Source organism: Rhineura floridana, chromosome 6 (genome assembly GCF_030035675.1).
Source record: "Rhineura floridana isolate rRhiFlo1 chromosome 6, rRhiFlo1.hap2, whole genome shotgun sequence".
Lineage (NCBI taxonomy): Eukaryota > Metazoa > Chordata > Lepidosauria > Squamata > Rhineuridae > Rhineura > Rhineura floridana.
Genome location: NC_084485.1, coordinates 126112956 through 126137155, shown reverse-complemented (window position 1 = coordinate 126137155; position 24200 = coordinate 126112956). Strand labels below are relative to the sequence as shown.

The 24200-nt window shown below is 41.2% G+C and overlaps 1 protein-coding gene across 1 annotated transcript; it reads left to right on the top strand.

The window, feature by feature from the left end:
• The first annotated feature begins 1036 nt into the window (after window positions 1-1036).
• Window positions 1037-20252, top strand: RWDD3 (RWD domain containing 3). The gene is made up of 4 exons (XM_061630545.1): window positions 1037-1184; window positions 13812-14299; window positions 17878-17993; window positions 18097-20252. The coding sequence occupies exons 1-4, from the start codon at window positions 1100-1102 to the stop codon at window positions 18209-18211; spliced, it is 804 nt and encodes a 267-aa protein (XP_061486529.1). The 5' UTR covers window positions 1037-1099; the 3' UTR covers window positions 18212-20252.
• Window positions 20253-24200: the final 3948 nt, after the last annotated feature.

Genomic DNA, 24200 nt, shown 5'->3' with positions numbered 1-24200 from the left:
TTAAAAGTAAGATGAGAGCGTCCCTCCCTTTTCCCACCTCACTGAAGTGCTGTGATGGGGAAGAATCCCTTTCCGTGGTGTGTGGCTGGTTGCTTGCCTTCTCATCTTAATGTGTATGTGCATATGTGTGGAAGAGGCAGGCACCCCTTGTGGGGGGTTGGCCAACCCTCAGTGGTACCCTTGGCCAATATGCAGAGTCCAAATAGCGGATGCAGGAGTATAAGAAGGGACAGTAACTAAGACCAGTGGTTCCCAAACTATGTAAGATGGGACCACTGGTAGTCCACAAACCATAGTTTAGGACCTCTGATCTAGATGATCCTGGAGCAGGCACATGATAGTGTATCCTCATGGCTCTTTATTTCAGGACAGCTGATGCATCCAAATGTTTAATGCTCAGCTGAAGTGGTTGATTTTGTTTTTGAATATTATTGAGAGTACCCCCTGCATAGCTGAAATTTTGGTGAGATGTGATGTTAGGCAGTTAGGCCATCTCATAATAGACTGTCTCCCTGTGGCAGGTATGCATGTCATGGAATACCCAAAACTTATTTTGAGGATCAGCAGGTTCAATGCCAGCGCATGGCATACTGGGCACAGATGTTCAAATAGCAAACAGTTGAGAAAAGTTACAGAATACAACACGACCATAATACGTGATGATGTATTACGGTCCTGTGATGTGCGCAGTTTCCTGTACTGTGAAGTTTTGTTTGAAATACTTTTTAAAACGGATTTTCCAAAATTGTGCAAAGCAACAAACTGTAAACTAAACACAAATAATACAAACCCTACTATTCGTATTATCGTGAAATTAATTCACGATAATTAATTCCGTGCCGTGAAGGAACGGATTTCTTGTTCTTTTTAATCCCCAAGGGCGTTACGCGGCAGAAAAACCACTTAACGTGATAACCGTCGAGAACATGCGAGCCTCTCTCAACAGCCGCAGAAGCATCATCTTTTATAGCGGTGGCTGCGGAGCGCCCCCTTGTGGATACGGACCTTTTTTCAATTCCGTTTTCGTTTTCATTGCGGCCGGAAGCGGTGGTGCGTCTTTAGTCTCTTGCCGGCCGGAGCTGGGGGTTACTTTCCTGCCATGTCGGACTTGGCTTTAGAGGAGCTCTCTGCGATTTCTGCTATTTACTGTGGGAAGGATGAATGCGAAGTGCTGGAGGTGTCAGGTGACTGTTTTGCAATCATAGCACTGCTGGTTTTTTGTCTCATTACCTGGATTTTTGGAGAGACCCTCCTAATCATGACAGTTGTGAATAGTATAGCACAGTTGCTTTCCTGCAGGGGAAAAGTCCCATCTGAAAATTAGGGAAGCCTATAAAAGGGGTGTGTGTGTAGAATTCTGTGAGATTGCCAGAGGCAAAAGAATTGAGGAAGGCCACATAGGTAGCAAGTTGTAGTTGAATCCAGCTTTGAACTCATCAGCCTGGAATTATTTCTGATTCTCATTAGCGCTTGGCCCTTTCAGTTATCCCTTAGGGTTTTTCCCTTTGGAGTTGTTGCCCAATACTTTCATCACAGGGATCTGTTCGCAATCTGTGAAAACTTGTCAGCGGTGGCTGCTGATCTAGAGTTGGTGGGACTTCAGTTTTTAACCCTCACACCAGGGACTTGTCCAATACTTACAAAGGAAAGAGTATATTTAAACATGTGCAGAGTGACATGGTCTCCCCACCCACTGAGACATATCGGCTGCTTTGTAGATAGCCATAGATAAGGGGGGAATGGCTTCCATTTGAATTCCAGTGCCTCTCATTTAGAAATTCACTTGCATCACATTTTTATTATTTACATTTAAAAATTATTACTATTATTACATTTATAGCCCATCTTTCCCCCAAGGAGCTCAGGGTGACATACACCTTCCCCCACTCCATTTCATCCTCACAACAAGCCTGTGAAGTAGGTTAGGCAGAGAGACAGTGACTGGACCAAGATCATCCTTCGAACGTCATGGCTGAGTCGGAATTTAAGCCCTGGTCTCTCAGGTCCTAGTCTGACACTCTAACCACTACACTACATGGCAATAGTTCTTGAACACATGCAATTTTAGGAGTACAAATATACACTATTACCAAAAATCAAGGAGCAAATACACCAGGAAACACTTGCTCCTGCTTGCTTTATTTTTTTAAAGGTAACCTTTAAAAAACAATGCACAAAGGCAGTGGTTTAATTTGAAGGAGGGTACGTGAGATGTTAGAAGAACTTGCTTCTAATTCACTGCCACTTCCCTCAAACAGGCCCGCAAGTGATGTGATGCAAAGCTGCAAAGATGGAACTAGGCTTGCTGTATGTGTGTTGGGAGTGTGTGCAGACGCCACCCCTTGCCATAAAGTTATGCAGTTTTTCCAAAAACATTTTAAGATGCTACTGTGTTCCTTTGCTCTTCTCTCCAACCATGTGAGCTGATATTTCTGCCCATAGATGCTCATTTAAATAACTGAGACAGCATGCATTGGACAACAGTCCCAGGACTGCAGTGGGTGGTCTGGCTGCTCAGGTATGCAACACACATGGCATGATCCCAAAACTCTGGTCTGCAGAATCATGCAGATTTTGCATTCTTGTTTATTAAACATTGCCCCAGAGTGCCTTTCCTCCCACTGCTTTTTTTTGCTCCCCTCCCCTTGAACCTTGTTCTTTCATGCTAAGCAGGGGGAAATCTCCATTTCCTACTGGATATGTTTTTTTTCTCAGGCTCTTTTCTGTATCCCTAGTACAGGGAAACATTAAACAATGTAAGGTTTATTTTATTTTTTTCTACTCCCAGCTCAAATGTCTGTAAACATGCAAAGTGTTCCCGTTCCGTTCCCTCTTCTCTTGTAAGCATTGCCCTTGTACCCTGCCTATCTGTTAACACCTGCTGGCAAGCTGAGCCAAACATTCTCTGTCGCTGCCAGTCGCCTCTGAAGACCCCAAAGCTGCTTTGCACGAGTTTACTGTTGGACTGCTAAACATCACCAGTGCACATTAAATATGCATCTGGGTATGTTCCAAAAACACTTCAGTGCCTCCCTGCTGTGGTGTTTGAAATGTGTGGTGCTTTCTCTGTCAAAACTTGGTTTGTGTAGCACAGTAGGCTCTCAGACTGTGTTCCAGGGAACCCTGGATTCTTCTGAAGCCTGGAGGGATGGGTTCAGTGAGAAGGTCAATAACGGTAGACAAGTTTTCCTGAAAAACAGCTGGCCCACTACTGCCCATGTGCATTCACAGGAAAGCAGTTGTTGTATTCCAGGGTCCATTCTCTGTTTACCTGAGAGATCCATCAGGACTGGTCAGTGCTTTGTATGATCTGAGTAGTGCCCCGCAATATGGCTTAGAAACCTTGGCAACATACAGAGGTTCCTGAGGAGAAAAGTGCATGCAGAGAAGGGGGTCCCTGAAGACAGAACACTGGAAAACCACTGGTGTAAGATACTGAGCTGGATCAGATTATCATAGGTCAAGCCAAAATATGAATGAGCCTTTCCCCCCCTTTTCCTCCTTCACTCAAATTGCAGTTAAACTAGGAATCTTCTAATTAACCATTGTTTCCCATTTCATTTGGTTTGGGAAACGATGGTTAATTAGAAACTTCCCAGGTTTGTTTACTCACACTATGCATGAAGGAGTGAAGTGGCTGCACATGCAGACCAAAAGCTTGTTCGTATTTTGGTTTAATAAGCCAGTATATGATCATCCAAACTAACCAGTATAGGATCATTGGAAGACCAATCTGAACCATCATCTGTGATCATTGTGACAGTTTATTTTGGCTTGCTTCCACATTATATGCACACCCCAAAGTTTCCCTAAGTTAACTAATTTCAGTCTCTTATCATTAGTATTAACGGTAGCAAATTCAGCCAGGCTTCTTTTTTTTCTGTTGGTTGTTTAAAAGTCCTGCATCTTTATTGTTTGAAGCTTTTGACATAGCGCAGATTCTAATAGGTGTCACTTTCCTGTGACAATTTTTTTAAACTTTCTCCAATAGTATATAAGAAATTGTGATGAGCAAATGAATGACACTTGTCAGAATTTGCTTGACTTGCTAGAGGGAATTTGATAAAACTGAGACTTACGTTTTTCAACAGTAAGTTCTCTAAATTTAAAGCAGGGATGGGGAACTGCATTCAGCTGGTGGGCTGGATCCTGACCTCTCTCAACCCCTGTGGACTATTTTGACAGGTGGGTCACAGGTTAATCATCTCTGATCTAAAAACAAAGGAAGCATGCTTTCTTCCGCAAAATGATTGTCATATGCAAATGAATACATTTGATTTATAGATTAATTAATCGGTTAAGATTTTGGTAGTTAAGTGCCAAGCCCCATCTTTGATATTGTCAGAGTATTAAAATATTAAATAAATTAAATTCTATAAAGAATTGTCAAAAGAGGATTTTTAAAATTAGACAGTAATACAGTGTACTTTTGGACTGTAATATCTGATATTATTATTTGGGAGTGCAGGGAAGATATTTTATTTCCAGCATCATGTGGAAGATCTTATGTGCCCCCAAATACGCAAAAGTATGCATGTGCAAATGTACATTTATGATATATGTTTCAGTTTTGCAAAACAAAACTAATTTTGCTGCCGCTAACCCCAGGAGCATCTTTGAAGCATCCAAGTTAGGTTGAATAATTTATGAAAGTGCTTACCATTAAAATACAAATCAGTTGAAACAATGCTCACCCACGTTTAGGGTTGGAAAAATCCCAAATGCCTGATCACCCAGGCACCTAAAAGAAATGTCTTGGATTTGTGAGAAGGTTTGCCAGCCTTGTCCCACTTCTGAAGAGAGAAATGTTTTCTTGCGTTCACCTATTGAATAATTGATGAAATACTGATGCAAAACTGGTGCAAGAGAGTCCTTTTGTGCCCCAGTTGTCCTTGAGAGTTCCCCAGGGGCATCTAGTAGGCCAGTGTGAGAATAGGATGCTGGATGGGTTAGATTGGTCTTTGGCCTGATCCAGCAGGGCTCTTCTTATGTTTTTATGTTATTACCCTGAACACATAACCTCTTGAATGTTTTTAGGGCCCCTCCAGACAGGGTTGATATTTTTATTTTTATTCTTGCAGGTGTATTCTAAAACGTGTCATTAACAGAGTGATAGCTCATTAGTTGTGGATTTATTTTGTGTGTGTGTGTGAGAGAGAGAGAGAGGCTATGTACACACCACACATTTGAATTACTTTTAAATGACATGGCTTCACGCAAAGAATCCTGGGAACTGTAGTTTACTCCTCACAGAGCTACAATTCCCAGGATTCTTTCGTTGAAGTCATGTGGTTTAAATGTATGGTAAAGAGAAGAGAGGAAAGAGAAGCCTCATTGTGCAAGCAGATGCCTGCTCATGTTATGTTGGATCTCACCCAAATTGTTTAACATTAGCTGAATTATGTCCTTGTTGACAGACAGATAGACAGACAGACAGACAAAACCTGGTCAGGTGCAATATATATATTTCAATTCACAACTTACTTGCCACAGTTCAACAAATAAATAACCCTGAATGTGCTCAAATTTACTGCAAGAGTTCTGCTTAACTCAGCCTTCAAGATTCCTCTATTCTGATCATATTAGGTCCCTTTTATTTAAGAGCAACTTCACAGAAAATGAGATCTCTTGTTAAAGACATATCTTTGTACCCAGGCTTTCTCAGACTCATAAGATTGGACCCTGTTATTACTAGATTTTTTGTTTTTATCTGTTTTTAGGATATTCTTTATATTTTGTACACTGCCTAGATATTTTAAATGTTAAATGGTTTAGATATGATTATAAATAAAGACAAATTATGCTTGGGAGATACTCTGTTAATAAAGCGGCCTGAAACTATTAGAGTAGAGGTTTCTTGAGGACTGGTGGCTTTGAGGTGCTCTCTCTCCACTCATTATGTAAAAACATTGAGTTTTCTGAAGGTTAGAAGTGATATGCTCAAACTGCAGAAGATGTTTTATTAAAAATGATGTGTGTATGAATTTAAATAAGCTAATTAGCAAAGGTCTGTGTTTTCTTTTTCTTGTCTGGTCCCAAAGATTAGTGTTGCAGATAGAATGACATAATTTACTTGTTAATCCACTCTTTCCTCCTCCTCTGTAGTTTGCTCAGCTATCTTGTCATAAAACATATATTTGTTAATCAAAACTTGGATTTCTGTAGGTAACTCTCAGAAATGCAGACTGAATGGGTGACACAGAAAGCCTGCAAAAAGGGGGGTGGTAGGAAGAGAGGAGCCCTTTCTAGCTGACACCAAATGTAGGTAACAATTTGAAGTGTGCCAACACTAAATTTACTGTTGATCACCATGCAGCTGGGGGAAATGAGTGAGAATGTGCTGGGTTTTCAACTTATTAGCACAATAAATGTCGACAGAATGGTAATTTACTGCTCTCTATTTCAGATAGCACCTCTTGCGATAGAGTCAGGCAAATATAAGGCGCTATTACTGGTAGGTAGGAAGACTTGTAATCCACCATCTTCAGCTGCCAGCAGCCCTTCAGAATTGGGCTGTTATCATATTCAGCCTGAAATGTCAATATAACTTTGAAATATGCAAGAACGCCCTCCCCCCAAAGCAAACCCAAGACAGAAAAGTGGCATGCCAGTTTTGTACATGTATTGTGGATTTAAAAGCTCAGCCTTATAAATTCAGCTTATAATGCAATGAATTTAATTACTTTACCCTGTTACTTAGTTGCCGCAAAAGCACCTCAGAGGCTACCAATTTTATTATTATAATTATTATTGTTCTTCTTCTTCTTATTGTTATATACTGCTTAATGCCAAAATAGGCTTCTAATGAGTTTACAAAATATAAAAACCAGTTACATAAACATTAAAATATAAACCTCCATAGTTAAAAAATCCCAATAACACAATCCCATGAAAACATTAAAAGGTAAACATCTGTCATTAAAATATGCAGTGGAGCAATCCCATTCAAACAACATAGCAATTAAAGCAGGAGACTGAGGTCACAGTTTGATACGCTGTTAAGTCAGGAGTTGGAAACCTTTTGAAACCAGTCCAGATCCAGACTTTGAGGCCTTAGTCTCCCCAAGCCATGGGTGGCTTTCTTGCATTTGCTTTTCTGCCTACCTGTCAGTGTGTCTGTTTCTTTTATTCCCCCAAAAGGACTCTCTAGAGGTTTCTCTGTGGTAGCACCTGGGCCTGTACGCCTGCCTCCCTGTCAGCATCTCTTTCATGGGCATGAGAGAGAGAAAAAGATGCTGGCTGCAAGGCAGGTGTTATTTCCCTGGGATGCTATGCCTTTGCGGTGCATAGCAGGGAAGCAATGCTCCAAGGACAACACACTGGGCTTCCCTGCTGCATACTGAAAAAGAGGCTCCCTTTCTCAGCATGTGGCATAGAAGAGGAAAGAGGGGTGTGTGTGTGTGTGTGTGAGAGAGAGAGAGAGAGAGACAGAGACTGGCAAATGTATGTGTGTATATGCCTGTATTTTTTGCCCCCACCCACTTTGGGCTTTGAGCCTGCCCACTTCTGGTGTGCAGATCCCAACCACAGGGATAGCTAAAGTGGTGCCCACCTGATGCTGTTGGAATTCACCTCCCGTTAAACTGAGCCAACATGGCCAATGGTCAGGGAATGATGGCAGTTGTAGCCCAGTAACATCTAGAGGGCATCCAGCAAGTGCTGGATGGGGCTGATAAGACTTGTAATCTAAACCATCTGGTGGGCACCAGGTTAGCAAAGGCTGTCATAAGCTTATCTGGCCTAGAGGCCATTTCTTCAGATTCAAAAACTAATTAATCTACAAAAACTACATTAATCTGGGTAGTCTTTAAGATTCTACAAGGGTAGAATGGTAGGGTCGCCATGTTTTCTTGCTGTATGGCTATCATATGGTGGGCTTCTGAGTAGAAGCTCAATTAGTTCTACACTCCAATGCGGCTCTACTGGTCGAAGACTCAGGGAAGGCTTTCTCAATATCTGAAGAGGCTGCCCTGTCCTTCCAAGGAGTGGATTAGTCATGTTATGCAGACCTCTCACTATAACAAGAAAACAGATGGTATTTTGTTGTCAATGTAAGCTAGTTGACCTATATCTTTTTCATGAAGAATTGACCTACTCCCTACTTGGTATGATCACCTTTTAAAAACTGATTTTAAAAAAAAATGAATAGCTGTCTATTTCTGTTTTGTTTTAATTTTTTGAAATTGGTTTTGGTAACTGTAGGCTGACCCTGATGTTCTAAGATAAAAACCAAAAGGAAGAGCTGTTAGTGAAACATTTACAATTGCATAAACCTTTAAAAACAACCTAATACTGTTTAAAAGTTGTAGTAATTCTCAATTTTTTAAAAAGCCAACATTGTTTCATAATAGCAGTTAACTAATTTTATTTTTTGCATTTAGCATCAGTATGAAACCACTTCATAATTAAAGCATTTTGGTTGTTCTAATAACCGTGGCGCAGAGTGGTAAGCGGCGGTACCGCAGCCAAAGCTCTGCTCACGGCCGGAGTTTGATTCCAACGAAAGGAGGAAGTCGAATCTCCGATAAAAGGGGTCGAGGTCCACTCAGCCTTCCATCCATCCATGGTCGGTAAAATGAGTACCCGGCATATGCTGGGGGGTAAAGAAAGGCCGGGGAAGGAACTGGCAATCCCACCCCATATATACGGTCTGCCTAGTAAACGTCGCAAGACGTCAGTCACCCTGAGAGTCGGAAACGACTCACACTATAAGTGCGGGGACACCTTTACGTTTAATAATGCCTTAAAATATTTCATAATATTTAACCAGTCAGTTGACCAAATTTATTTGTTTTATTTCCATTTGTTCACTGGTCACATGTCCATCACTAATCTGATGAGTGTTTAGAGACCAGCTGTATAAAGCACACAACAGGGCCAGCTCTACCTTTGGCCAGAGTGAGACAGCTGCCTCCAACACCTGGTTTTGGGTGTCATGATAATTTATTATTATTGTATTTTTACTGTCAGAAAAGGGGAGAGGTTTTTGTGAGATTTTTTTTTTTTTACCTCAGTCACCAAAATAACTTGGCTGGTCTTGGGTGCTATGGCACTTTGACTTTTGAGGGACAAGGGTACCATCTGTGGCCTCTGGCAGTAAAATGTCTTGGACTGGCCCTGTTTCTAAAGGCATTGCTGGTGCAACAAAACTCCGCCTCACCTCCTGCTACTGTTCGTACTCAAAGCTGTCTGAACCATTTCCTCATTAAACCAGCTTCGTCTGTTGTTTTGCAGAGTGCAGAGGGCACTGAAGGTTGCAAAGCCGTGTCAGCTGTGAGGAAGGGGGAATTCAGACATAATTCCATTGCCTATCATGTGAAGGAAGGGTAAAACTTGGGAGGTAGAGGAGAGACAGGGCACTTCAAAAGAACTCATCTGAAACTTGGGACTGCTCTGCTGCAGCTTTCAAATCTGTCTCTCCCTACCTCTGCAGAATGTATCAACTTGACATTTTAGCAACTTTTTGAAGAACTGGGGTGAAGTGGTTGGAACACATCAAAGACATAATGTAGTGAAGATCTGAAAAAGAGCACCTTTCATCTTACACGCTAACTTTTTTTTCTCCTGTTTTAGTAGAAGCAGATGAGATCCTTGTCCCCTTTTAATTTCATGAAAGGGCTGTTATTGTTTCACGTTGGCTATTTTGCCATCAGAAAACAGTAAAGTACAAAAATCATGTACCTTACCCCCCCCCTTTTTTATTGCCTTTGATTTACATGATTAGGCTGATATCAGTAATGAAACTTGGCATTTTTATAGCATGTTCTGAATGTTCGAAGCATTTTGCGTACATTGTTGCAGTAATTCTTTGAACAGCCCTCTAAAGTAGGCCCATAATATGCCCACATTACAGACAATGTTTCCAGTTTAGTGAGGGGACTCCCTGGTTCACAATACTATATACGCTGACAGTTGCTTTTATTTAAAATAGAAATAAAATTAAGGTGCTGGGCAGTAGTGGCAGATACTCATTGGGATCAGTAGGGCAGAAGGCAGAGAGCCCAACAATAGATGGCACCCATTACTGCCAGAACCAACTTATTCTGGTTTTGCCCCCATCCTTCTCCCTGCTGAGTTCTGTAAGGGCAACGCTGGGACTAAGGAGGAGGAAGAAGCTGACAGTCAGGGCCACCTCCTGGATTGGATGTAAGTAAGGAGGTAAGCATGTGGGGGTTAGATGAGGGCAGATGAGCTTGGTGGGACAGTGCCCCACTAGCACTAACCCCCACATGCTTACCTCCTTACTTACTCATGCTCTGGATACCTCGCTTGATTCACCTGCTATAACACTGGATTCTAAGTCCTGGTGGATGCTGAAGATTTTATCCTGGAAGTGCCTAGCAAATTCATTACAGCGGACCTCACATGGTTCTACCATGTACTTGGTCCCAGCATGTAATAGCCCCTGGACAATTCTGAAGAGTTCCGCTTGATGATTTGATAGTGGCAGCAAAATATTGTTTTTTTGCTGCCCTCACTGCCCCTAAATACAGCTTACCACAGGCACTTACCGGTGTGTAACTGCATCCTCCAGGAGTTCGTCTTCATCTGCACTCAAGCCGTCTCCTATATTGTTTCATCGCTCTCAGCTCTGGGGTATAGCATGGAGCTGTACGAGCTCTACACAGGAGAGGGCGCTCAGGAGCAATCATGTCAACCGCCCGGGTTATTTCTGTATTCCACAGTACAACCAGGGTTTCAACAGGAGCGCAAGCTATTGGAAATTGTGATATTGGGTATCACAATTTGGGAATTTCTGTCTCTCTGACTTTTATCTCTGCTGGCAAAAGGCCAAATACGGTATGTGTAAAGCTGGGGTGGTGAACCACTGGCTCTCCAGATCTAATTGGACCATGGCTGCTCTCATTTTTGGCCATTGGCCACGCTGGCTCAGGCTGATGGGAGTTGGAGTCCAGCAGTATTTGGAGGGGCATAGCTTCCCCTCCCCTGATGTAAAGCAAAGGTTCATATATTGTGGAGGTGGGGATCCTAAAAGGCACAATGTGTACTCTCAGAAAATAAGCCCTGCTGTATCAGATCAAGAGTTCCTCTAGCACAGCATCCTGTTTTCAAACAGTGACCAGCCAGATGCTTCAGAAAAGTCCAGAAGCAGCTCATGAAGGCAACAGCCCTTCCCAGTAGTATGTTTGTGCCCCAGCAATTGGTATTCAGGGGTAGCCTGCCTCCCACTTATAGTTAACATTTATTTGTTTTTCTTTTTATATACCATTCTTCCTCTCAACTGGGAACCCAGAGTGGTGCACGATATAATTTAAACCATCAACACAAGATAATTCATTACCACCACCATCAGAAATTTAAAACCCCACATCTGCTAATAGTCATTAATTGACCTATCTGCATGAATTTGTCTGATTCCCTTTTAAAGCCATCTACGCCATTCACATTTTGTGACGGTGAATTTCATAATCTGATTATGGGTGTGTGGAAGGAAGTTTGTTCTTCTGTCCTGAGTCTCCTGCTTGGGAAGAGGGATTGACTGTTAAACCACTCTGGGAACTGTAGCTCTGCGAGGGGAATAGAGGTCTTCTACCAACTCTCAGCACCCTTCACAAACTACATTTCCCAGGATGCTTAGTGGGAAGCCAAGACTGTTTAAACTCTTATGATACTATTTTAAATAGGTAGGGTAGATGGGACCTTTGTGGGTGGGATATATCTTTCCAAAGATTTATGAACTCTTCCCCTTTCTGAAGTATTAACAAGAATGGTACACCAAATGATAATTGAAAACATTTCTGTACAGCCATCATTTTAGATCAAACTAAACTTTAAATTGCATACTTACCATTGCCCATTCTTTTTTGTTTTACAAAAAGCTGTCTGATGGTCCTGATCCAGATTGGGACTGTGGCACAGGGGAAGTGGTGGTGAGATTAATAATTTCTTCCTTGCACTGTTTTCTCCTGAAAATCACCCTGCCCCAGCTGCCCCTGAGGGTATATAATTTGATCCATAATTAACATGACCTTCCACAAATGAGAGATATCAAAGTCTCTCTAGTTCAATCACAGTCCTCAGTTATCTTAACTAATTGTTCTTTATTTGGTGATACTTGTATTTGTATTCCCAAAGTTATCTAGAACTGAACTATCGCTTACATTGATCCGTCCACATTGCTTTCCATTTGAGATCTATTGCTATACATTCAGTTCCTGGATTAAATTCTCACAAGTGTGTTAAGAATTGATCTCTTCTATAATCCATAGACTAAAATATGTAAGGTAAGAACTGGCTTAAGGCTCATGATTAGGATAAAGGACAGAGAAGTACAAAGGCAGAATCTGCAAATCTCAGTTTGCTTAAAATTACTTAAGACTATTTTTTTAAAAGAACAAGTTTTAGGATCTTGTGTACCCTCCACTGTGACTTGGAAATGGTAGGTAGTCTTGGTCTGAATGCTGATTTTCCTTTACCTCTTTTGGAAAACGGTCCATCCACCTCAGAACTCTGTTTTTACTTCATATGTGGAATGCACACGTGCCTTGTCCATTTGAAATAAAAATGCAAGTAGGGGCTGCTCCTTTGTAAATTGGCCTGATATGCTAAAGTAGGAGTAGGCAATGTGTTTTGAACTACAACTCCCATAATTCCTGGACCATTACTCATGCTGGCTAGGGCTGATGGAAGTTTCAGTCCACGGCATCTGGAGGGCACCACATTGGCTATCCCTATACTAAAGGGATGAGCAGTTAACAATATGTATTACACCATAATTGTTTAACGTTTATATATTGGTTTTAGAATGTCCAAAATACTTCACTTATGTTTTATGTACACAATTTATATCCTGGACCTTCAGCATATTTCACATTGGGAAGAAATGCTGAGAAATTGTGGCTTGTTTCATAATGCCACTTAATGAATTCATGGTAGAACTGAGATTTTAGTTGGAGACTTTCCCATAAACAGCTCACAGCACAATCCTGTCCATGAAAACTAAGGAGCAAATTCAATTGAGTTCAGTGGGGCTTACTTCCAGGTAAATAGATATTGGATTACAATCTTCGTGTTTTAGCCTCTACATCAGGGATGGGGAACCTCAGGCCTGGGACCTGGATGTGGCCCTCCAGGCACTTCTGTCTGGCCCTCGAGTCGAGCCTCTGCCCAGGCCATGCCCTTCTGGGCCATACCCGTCAGTGGCCCTGCTCTGCATTCTCCTCGAGGGACTTTACCTGTTTGTAATGTGCCCATGAACTGTGATTATGCCTCTTGCCTGCATGGAGAGTGGTGTACGTGTGGCCACACCTACCACTGGCATGTAGTCCTTGGGAGGTGGTGGTTGTTGTTCTATTTATTGCCCACCCTTCATCAGCAGGTCCTAGCCTGGGTGACTGTGTTCTAAAATTCAGCATCAAAAGCAAATAAATTACATTCACAAGAATAGGGTGGGTCCTGAAAACATCCATCTCAAATGCCAAAGACCAGGGTAAAGAGGTGTGTCTTTAGCATTCGCTGAAAACTATGCAGTGAAGGTGCCTGGTGCATCTCTGTGAGGAGGGAATCCCAAAACAAGGATTGCCCCAGATTGCCCAAAAGGGAATATAGCCTTTGGGCTGACGAAGGTTCCCCACTCCTGCACTACATAGTACACTTCACATTTGATGTGTGAATTTTGTATTTGAATATCACTCCTCAGTACAAAAATAATCTCACACCAAGTTTATCTCGCTTGTATGAAATATTGATAGACCACTCATGCTTTTCTTGAGAGTTCATAAAACTCACTGAAGTTGTTGTAGATATATCAGCTGATGCTCAGTGGATTATTACTTTTTAATGTTTTTCAGAGACAGAAGGAATCTCATTTAGGATTCAGACTACTGTGAAAGGACCTTCGGGCGCAGATATATTGTTAAAGCTGTTGTTTCATTTACCAATCAGTTACCCATCAAGCCTGCCGAATATCTCTGTTAACTCTGAGCAGCTTACAAGGACACAGTGCATGGCTGTGAAAGGGAGATTACTCGAGGAAGCAAAGAGACATTTTTCACAACCCATGGTACATGAGCTGATTCTCTGGATACAGCAGAATCTTAAGCATGTTGTCGAGCAAACGGAAACTTCAGTCTGCCGTAGAGAAAGTACTCTATCAATAGACGCAGCTGAGGATGATGGTATCTGGATCGTCCTTCTGCATTTAGATCACATGAGAGCTAAGGGAAAATATGTCAAAACAGTGGAAAAATGGTGTACAGATCTAAAGTTGACAGGAAGACTGATGTTCATGGGCAAAATGATTCTGATTCTTCTCCAAGGAGACAGAAAGAGCATTAAGGTGCAAACATTGCTTTGTGTTGCTGGTTATGTTGCTGGTCGCTTAAAGAGCTATGGCAGTCTGAATATGTGGGGTTTTTAATGGTTTTTCTTAGATAATGTTAACCATTGCGAGATCGATTGATCGTTAAGAGCAGTTTCTTCTTAAAGTTTGTCTCTGACCCCCAAAATAGTCTCCTATCTCTCTTCCTTCCCCATTGCCGTTTGTATTTAGAAAAATATTTAGCAGGTTTACAAGGTTCTGGTCAGCAACTCAGTTGGACAGGGACTGTATTTCTAAATTGAGGAAGGGCCAGCAGTATTAGCTCCACCCAGTAGGGATGGAACGGTCTGTCAATTTTGGTCCTCTCATTTTTCCAATCTTGTATTCAGTTCTTCATATTTCTTCAGCGATTTGTGATATATATTTTTTAATCCTCATGAAAATTCTCCAACATTTTAGAGCAAATTTCTCCTAACACACATTTTTGTAGGCAGTTTTGACATTTACATATTTTTGCAAGCAATTTCTCATATAATGCATTTTGAATGCTATTTTCACTTACGTATTCATTTTTTTGAACGTTTCCCCCCAACGTATGCATTTTTTGCAAACGTTTGGTTGGTGAACGGCATTACAGAATTTGAATAAGTGAGAATTTTGAAGTATTGCCGAGTTTCAGTTCTCACATTGTTTTAGAAAGTGTGAATTTTACAGATTTGGCTTGAAATGCAAACTGAATTGAATTTCTCACCAGAGTAAATAGCAACAGTGGATTGGCCAAGGACTGTATCATGGCAGGCATTTGTCTGTGTTTGCCTGATGGATGTAAGGGGTTGGCTGAGGAGCATGATGAAAGAACTCTAGCAGAATATATGTAGCAATTCACACTAAGGAGAAAGGCATTAGAAAACCTCATGCCCATAACCTCTGTTCTGGAAAAAGGAAACAAGGCATGAGTCCTTGAAGTCAAGGAGAAAAGCTGGCTTCAGATAGGAAGTTACTAGGAGACTGGAGGCCTCCAGATGACTATCCCTATTTTAAGAACAGAGGGAAAGATAATCTTAAGAGCTACCCAATGTAACCAAAGCCTCATCAACCAGACTGCTGGTAACCAATGGCCCTTGTGCATAAACTGCCTCATCCCTTATACAGTAATGCATGGGATTATAGCTGCATTATGGTGAATGTGATGTTTTATCTTCCTGCTCCAAGTCACTAATACAGGTATACCCCGCTTAACGTTGCCTCGCTTAACGTTGCCCCGCTTAACGTTGCCTCGCTATAACGTACATGCTCCATTCGTCCCCATACCCCGCTTAATGTTCGCGCGCTTTGCAATAACGTATACTTTATTGGCATGACGCCGCTGTCATCTAGTGGTGATTGCGTGCACTACAAGTGAAGACAATTGCATCACTTAACATTTATTTTCGTTTTAAGTATACTCTCCAGTCCCATTGCGAACGTTAAAGCGGGGTATGCCTGTAGTCAGTGTAGCAGATCTGGGTAGAAGTCTGTTTTCTCACACAGATTATGTTATTTGGATCAGGATGACTCACCTGCAATTCTGTGTATGACTAGGATATTTCTAGGGATAAGTACACATTACATAACTTAAGTGGTAGGAAGGCTGAATGACACTGTACATTACTCATAAGTGTTCGCTCTGTCAAAATGGGATTTTCTGTTTATTTTATTTATTTAGAGATTTTTGTACGAGCCTTTACCAAATGCCCACAGGGCTGTTTGCAAATTAAAAAGTCAGATGCATAATGTAAAACATTAAAACAGTACACTAACAGCAATATCAGCAAACCAGCAATAATTACATAATTCTGCTATACCTATATAGCACATCACACTTCCTCTCTACCTTTGCTGCAAAAGGTACGTCTTTACCTGTCTCTTAAATGAAAGCAATGATGGAGCATGACATACCTACATGGGGAGGTCATTCCAGATTTTCTGAGCTACCGCCCCTGAGAAGGCCCTCTTCACTCTGTATATACTTGAAGGGGGGACACACCCTCAAAAGGCCCTCTCTCCCCAGGCAGGTTAATATGGGAAGAGGCATTAAGGGCTTTAAATGTCAATACCAGCACTTTAAATAATTAGCAGTCAATGTAGATCTTTTAATAAGGCCATTATGTGACAGTGCTCTGCTCCCAGCAACAGCTTAATGGCACATTTAGCAACTATTTTACATCTCCAATAGCCCCAAGGAGCCATATATTCTCTCCCCTCCTATAAAAAGCTCAGTGTGATCCTTCCCACAACCGCTAATGATAGTGACTGGGCCAAAGTCACTCAGTACACAATACTAGCTGCAATCCTGACCTCACTTATCTGGGAGTAAGCCCCATTGAATACAGTAGGCCTGACTTCTGAGTGCACATAGTTAGGCTTAGGCTGTGAGTGTGTTTTAACTTCCTGTATTGTTGGGGGTTTTTTTAATGGCATAGTAGTGCATAGTACTTTTTTAATGGCATAGTAGTGAACCACATCATAAGACAATTTAAGGCATACATTATTTAATTTCCAACTTTTCCAAGTCTTATGATGCATTCAGTAATCAAACTGTTTTTGCCAATTGTCAACCAAAACAGTGATTCCTAACCTTGGTTCTGAACACTTGTGGGATTATTGTTGTCATTGTTGTTGTTGATGATGATTGTTGTTGTTTACTACTACTGTTACTACTACTACTACTACTTTTTTAGGTCCCTTAGTTGTCCTTGGGATATCATTTTTCAATATTTTAAGAGAATCCTGTTCCCTTATTAGGTCAGCATCTATTGGACTGAACTAGATGTATGCTGCCATTTGATCTCAGGCTCTGCCTGTTTTGGTACTGTTGCTGTTTAAAAAGATGAAATCATGTGACCAAACCATACAACAGACAGTGCTAAGAGCAAGCCCTGCCTACTGCACTAGATAGATGTAATGACCTTGCATTGTCACAGATGGCAGTGGGACAAGTAGATGTTACAGTAGACATACCCACAACTTTGTAGTTTAAGAAAAAAAATGAGGGATATACATCAAGAGCAGAAGAGGGAGATACTTTAAAATATCCACTGCTATGAGCTGTATGGGCTAGAAATCTGTTTGCATTTTACCAGATTTAATAGCGTGGAAATTGGATGGACTGAAATGGAATTTCCTATGACTTTAGATACAACCCTGCTGGTTTAAGAGGTTTGTATGTTGTGGCATTAATATATGGGTTACCTCCAGTCAAGAGCACGGGAAGGCTTGATTCATAACCACATTTAGCTGGCAAAGCACATCACAGTGTTTTCCTCACAAACTAATAAGATGTCTCCAGTCCTCATGTACACCATCATGGGTATATGTCTTCCATGCTTCATGTGGAAACACAAGTGTAATGCTGTTGTACACCCAAAAGCAGTATTTCCCACTCGGAGTCTGGACCTGTCTCTAATAGAAGAGCCTAGTCTTGACCTTCAGATTTCAACAAAGGCACAAATATTTAGGATGAGGCCCTCCATTTATTTTCTAACAATAAGCTTTAATCAGCGGCCTATTACAGATGACGTTTTACATTCTGACGTGTTTTTTTTTATGTGATTTAGGATTATCTTGTTCTTCAGAAAACTAGCAAGGTGGATGTGGATTCAAGTGGAAAGAAATGTAAAGAGAAAATGATTAGCGTTCTCTCTGAAACAAAAGCACAGGCAGCACACAGAAGGTATAATTTAGTACTGTTTCGGCTAGAAAAGCAGCTTTGAATTGATAATTACATTCTGACACAGAAGCAGCCATATTCATGAACTCTTTCTTGTACGACATAGGTTTCAGGCATTTGAAGTCAAAGAGTATTCAACGCTGGATGAGCTACAAAATGAATTTGAGGCCGCAGGACTCGCAGAACTGTTCAGTGGGTTTGTGCTGGCTCGCTTGAAGTAAATTTGAAGCAAGCGCATGTGCCTGTGACTAAAACTGTCATTGAACATATCGAATAGATGCTGAGAAAAGGTAAAATGAAAGGTTTGGTGGCAAACAGCTCTACAGCTCCTCTCTAGCAAAATGTCAGGAAAAGCCATCGCCTTTGCAAGAAACAAAAGGCATTTTTCACACTCTGAACAGGTGATGTTTTTGACTGTGTACTCTGACAACTCTTTGCTGGGCCTTTGTGAGTATTAATGATATTTAAGAACCGCAGGTCAGATGTGAAGGATGACATGGAAATTATATCCTTTGGCATCTGGGTGGAACTATTCTGCTTATTTCTCTATTCTCCTGTAATTTAATTATAGTTTTAAAAGAATTTTGTTTGCTCTGTGACTTTTTTGGGTTTGTCTATGTTACTTGGAAACTTGTACAAGAACCTTTTTACACATACACACCCCACTTCCATCATATTTTAAAACAGCTCTGTTGAGAACAAGCAACAGTGGTATTTCATTTTACCTCAATGTATAGCCTGCCATTTTGCTCAAGGTGCTCCCAAGGCAACTTAGGCTGCAATCCTATACACAATGACCTGGGAGTAAGTCCCATTGAACTAAATGAGCCTTACTTCTGAGTAGACATGTATAGGATGGCACTGTTAATTTGTGAATAAGATGTCAAATATCCCAGACCTAGGCCATTTTAATTTGTGTTTGTTCCATTTTTAAATTTTGGAAAATAAGGCAAAATAACTATGAAACTTCCAGATTGCTTTCTTTTACACTCAGGTTTTCAGATATCATAGTTACAATTATGATTTCTTAATTTCCCTCTATTTTTCCTCTACAACTTCTCACTATTGGTGTAGCTCAGGGGTTGGAGAACCTGTTTTGATGTTGTTGAACTCCTACCCTCATCTGCCTTAGACACCATTGCCAGTGATCAAGGATGATGGGAGTTGTAGCCCAGCAACATCAGGAGGACTACAGGCTTTCTGCCCCTGGACTAGGTTTATATCTAGTCACTTCCTTGTAGGTAGCTTTCTGATGGCAGATGCATAATCTTTTCAACAAACTAATCTACTTTTCTTAGCCACCTTATATGATTCCATTTCTCATAATTGTGAATGTGAGTAGAAAAGTATGAACCTGATGCTCCAGCTAGCAGCTTGCTCTTGTTATGGCCATGCTTTTTTCAGCAGCTATCTTCATTTTATTTAGATAGAAATTTCTATCCTGCCCTTCTAATGATTCCACAGGGCAGCTTCCAAAAAATTAAATCCACAGCTTCATAATAAAAATAACAATATACAAACAAGCAATATAGGATAAGGCCTCAGCAGATAAAAATAAGATCATATAAAACAGTCTTGTAAGGCAAAAGCCTACTGGAATAAAAAAAAGTCTTCACCAGCCAGCTGAAGACAGCAAGGAGTGGGGCAAAGACCTCCATCATTGGGATGAGGCCTTTCTCAGCTAGTTGTGCTTCCATCATGGGTGGAACACAGAAAGGAACTTCTCCATCTCATCATAGGAAGTATGCAGGCCAGCATGGAAGGAGGTGGTCCTTAAAGCATCCTGGACCCAAGACATTTAGGGCTTTTAAAGGAAAGCACCAGCATTTTGAATGGTGCTGAGAAACAAATTGGCAACCAATGCAGTTACTGCAGGATAGGTGACAGTTCCATGGGCAAACACCTCCTAAACAGCCTTGCTGCTGCCTTCTGGACCAACTGCAGTTTCCACAGACTCTTCAAAGGTAGCCCCATGTAGAGTGCATTGCAACAATCCAATCTAGGTGTAACTGAGGCCTGTGTTACCTTGACAAGGTCTTACCTCTTCAGGAATGGGTGCATAATTATTGGCTATAATCAAGACAAGTCCAATGGAACCTTAACAAATACTTGAAGTAAAACTAAAGAATTAAGGTTGATATAGTTATGAAAATACTCAGTATAAATTTAATAAAACACATAAAAAATACAATGAAAAAGAATATAAAGGATATAGTATACAGAAATCAAACAATGACAGACATAATGCTGTAATCTTCAAAAATGAGTAATAAAAACAATATACATCATGAAGAATGTTTCTGGTATGTACAAATTTTGTTCAGTTGATCCGTTTCTTTTGTGAAGAAAAGAGAAATATGTTTTTTGTTTGAAAAGTCTAACCAGACGCGTTTCGACAAAGAAGTCTTTATCAATGGCTACTAATATGACTTTCAACAAAAATTGAATATAATACGATATCCAAGGAAATATGACATTCACTTCTTTAGACACTGTAACTTTTCATTTAAAATGGGTTGTATGCTCTCCATCTGCAGAGTTGGTGCATATGTCACTGATGTTTTTTTGTAATGGAAAGCTTACAACCACAATTTTTATATTTGGAGAAGGTATCGGTTATTATCCGATGTTGGATCATGGCTAGCACAAATGATAACATTGTGTGCATTTTTTAAAAAAAATGTGTAGGGAGCCCCTGTATTATACACACTTTTGTCTCATCTGTACCTGTGCAGGAGTCATGCTCTTGGAACTAAGCTTAGCTAAATAGATGTTTTGTAACTGAAATGTAAAAAACATTGCACAAGACATTCATATTTCTGATACCAGTGTTAGAGACTAGTGCCCTGACCCAGAGCTGCTTGCTTTGTTCTGGAAAACTGAGATTCCCATTGTAACAGTGTGGAATACATGTTGGAAGGATGGGGTGCATGGGAGTCAATTCCTCCAGAAATGACAAAGCCCACCACTTTGTCAGCAAGGCACATCACACACTTAGTTCCACATATTGGACAGAAGATTCTTTCTGCAGCATAGCACTGTTCCATGTACCCTAGGGCTCAATCCACAGGGCGGTTTAGGCCTAGAACTGGTAGTTGTGGACTACAACTTCCACACAGTTGGCTGGGGTTGATGGGAGTTGTAGTCCACAACATCTGGATGGCACCATGTTGGCTACATTGTTATAGAACAGCCTTTCCCAACCGGTGTGCCTCCAGATGTTGTTGGACCACAACTCCCATCAGCCTCAGCCATTGGCAATGGTGGCTGAGGCTGATGGGAGTTGTGGTCCAACAACATCTGGAGGCACACTGGTTGGGAAAGGCTGTTCTAGAAACTTACTTCTGGGTGTGGATGGATCTTAATTATCAAGTGCATCTCCCCCCCCCCTTTTGTGATACAAAGCAGTGCTCAAAAGACAAACAGTGTGGTTGAACTTCTTAGGAGTTCATCAAGCTTTAATGAGGTTTGAAAAAAATATGTTCTCTATTTCAAAGCATATGGTAGATGTCATTTTAATCCACACTTGCTTGTTTACTGAGACAATGTGTGTGTGTATATATATATATATTGTGTGGCAGACACTTCAGCATTTCCTCTAGCAGAAATCTGCATGGTTTTGAAACAGCTCTTCAACATCAGATTAATAGCTTGTGTGTTTCAGATGGCAACATCTGCCTTTGTGACATTTAGGGAACAACAATAAAACACGAATGTTTAAAAGAAAAGAGGGCTTGTGCATAGAACAATCACGAGGACATGCCTTCTTGGGTGGATCAGGACACTGTCCTGCCCAAACTCACTGAAATCAGATACAACAGAGCTGTGCTTTTCTTTAGTAGTTTTAATAGAAAGTTTCAGTTCAGAGTGCTTCATGAATCAGTTTACAGGTTACATAGAATTCAGCATTTTTACTAGGAGTAAGTAAGCATGACTATACTGCTCTAAGACACTGTTGCAGCAACTAGTCATGCCCCCTCACCATAGTTGCATGAACTGAGTGTCACTGTTGAGAACACATACGCACACAAGCACTCATCCTCAGATGGGCCACGGGGGCGTGTTGATGTTGCTGGTACAACAGCCTCTGTGTATGAGGTGAGGGCGGTGGCTCTGCCTCAGTAAGATCCTCCCCATCAGAGGGAGGGGGATTGTGCTGTGGCAGCAGCAGATCGGGCATTGGAAGGGGGTGAACGTTGGGCAGAGAGGCAGTTGCCTGACTGGGCTGAGCCTCCTCGCTGCTAACTGGAGCTATGGGGCAGAGCACCTGTAGGCCTGTCACTGGAGCCATCATCCCATTCAAAGTCCTCCTCCTCCTCCTTGTTCTCGCCACTCCACCCCTTTTCTGTGGGGCTTATGACAGATTTAGCAGTATTTTATACAAGGTGGACATTTTATCTCTGACTTGGAGCTGATGTGGTGTGCTTCACTTTTACCCTTCAGGAGAGACCCTAATGCATCCCTCCCTCCATCTGTGTGGTCCAATCTAAAGCCCATTAACAGAGCCAGTATAAAGTGAATGTATCCAATAGTGCTGGCTTTCCAAGAGATATCGTGGGAGTGCTGGTGTAGTTGTGGTGAGTTGCTCTGTGGTACATCTGATTTGTCTGTCTAAAGAACTGGTTTTCCTCTCCAGAGTTGCTAGAGGAAGAGGCCTCTGCTTCTGGGTTGCCTGTTAGTTAAGCCCTTTCATATATATATATACACACTGAGAATAGGCTGCATACACACCATAAATTTCAAGCACATTTCTCACCCCAAAGAATCATAGGAGCTGTAGTTTACCCCTCACAGGGCTACAATTCCCAGCACCCTTAACAAGCTACAGGTCCAAGGATTCTTTGGGGTGGAGGTAGGAAATTTGCTTTAAAGGTATGGTGTGTACTCAACCATAGTGGCTACAATGGAAGACTTCCACCACTTTTCATGGCACACACTGGTGGTAATAATATTGTTAAGCCAGTGTACAATTTGTTTGCTTCATAGGGGTAATGAATGCTAAGACAGATGCTGCCTAAACAACATTATCGTTGTTCTGCCTACACCATGAGCAGTAAGAAGCAATGCAGGTCAGCTCCATCTTTCCAACCTAGTGGATTCATCAAGAGTTAGGTGTACAGAACATAGTCAGTGCTTTGATCACCTACCAGTACAGGCTATTCTTCCCTGCTGCCTTTAGCCTCAGCTGCTGTGCGAATGTGACTTCATTCTATCTGTCATACACACTTATCCACATGCTACAAATGTAGGTCCAACGCATATAACCATTTGGTGTATCTAGAGGTGGAATGCATTTTCTTGTTTTGCCAGTGGCGAAGCTCTTGTCTCAGTGGCATGGTTCCTGCGTTATTATTTCCCAGGACTGTTCAAGTGAAAGTCATGGTGATGAAACCTATTTAGCTTTGCAGCGTAGACATTCCATCAGTCTCTCAAATACAATCTTTCAATAAACATTCTTAGAGCCATTAAGCTTTTCCTACCCATACATGCCTGTGGGTGCACATGCACCACTGCATGGTTTCCTACTTTACAAGGACCCCAGGTTGAAAGTTCTCACCTCTCATTTGCGATTGTTGCCTATCTGCAGATGGCATTGTAAAGTTTGTGGGTTTACAGAAAGAACCTCCTTAAGAAGCTTGCATTGATTGTCCCGCATAGCATCTCCTGTTGGGAACAATGTTGTTGTCAGAAAAGTGTTAAGAGTGGATTGTTCAAATCCTTGCCTTGAAAACTTTGCTCTGACATCTCAGAAAAAAATTAATCTTCTGTGTTAAAAGGTAATGGCAGCCAAAGTCAGGTCATGGCAAATTCTTTGAATGAAAAGCAATAATTGCATATAGTAGTTAACAGAAAAAAATAAATACTGTTACAAAAGCTAATGGTATATTAAGTCACCAAGGAATCTATGAAGCATCATTCATATTCAAACTTCATTGCTATAAATGTGCTTAATGGTGGTCCTTGCTGACTTGTTCTATTATCATGGCTGAAGCCAGAAAAGCAACTTAAATTCTTTAGCACACAGGATGTGGCGTTTCTACATTCAGAAATGAGGCACAATGCAAAGATGCTGCGACCCTGTTGCAACCACCTTAAAATATGTCTTCATTCACCAGGCAAGAAGGGTTGATTACATGTTCCATGGAACTTGATTATCTGTCAGGTCCAGAGATAATAACAGATGCTTTGTGCATCGATCTTCTATCACCT

Bases quoted from the DNA above. Each gene is read 5' to 3' on its own strand.
- RWDD3 (XM_061630545.1), top strand. From the start codon at position 1,100: ATGTCGGACTTGGCTTTAGAGGAGCTCTCTGCGATTTCTGCTATTTAC. The intron at 14,300-17,877 runs GTGCAAACATTG...TATGTGATTTAG, and splicing joins GAGACAGAAAGAGCATTAAG to GATTATCTTGTTCTTCAGAA. The intron at 17,994-18,096 runs GTATAATTTAGT...TGTACGACATAG, and splicing joins GCACAGGCAGCACACAGAAG to GTTTCAGGCATTTGAAGTCA.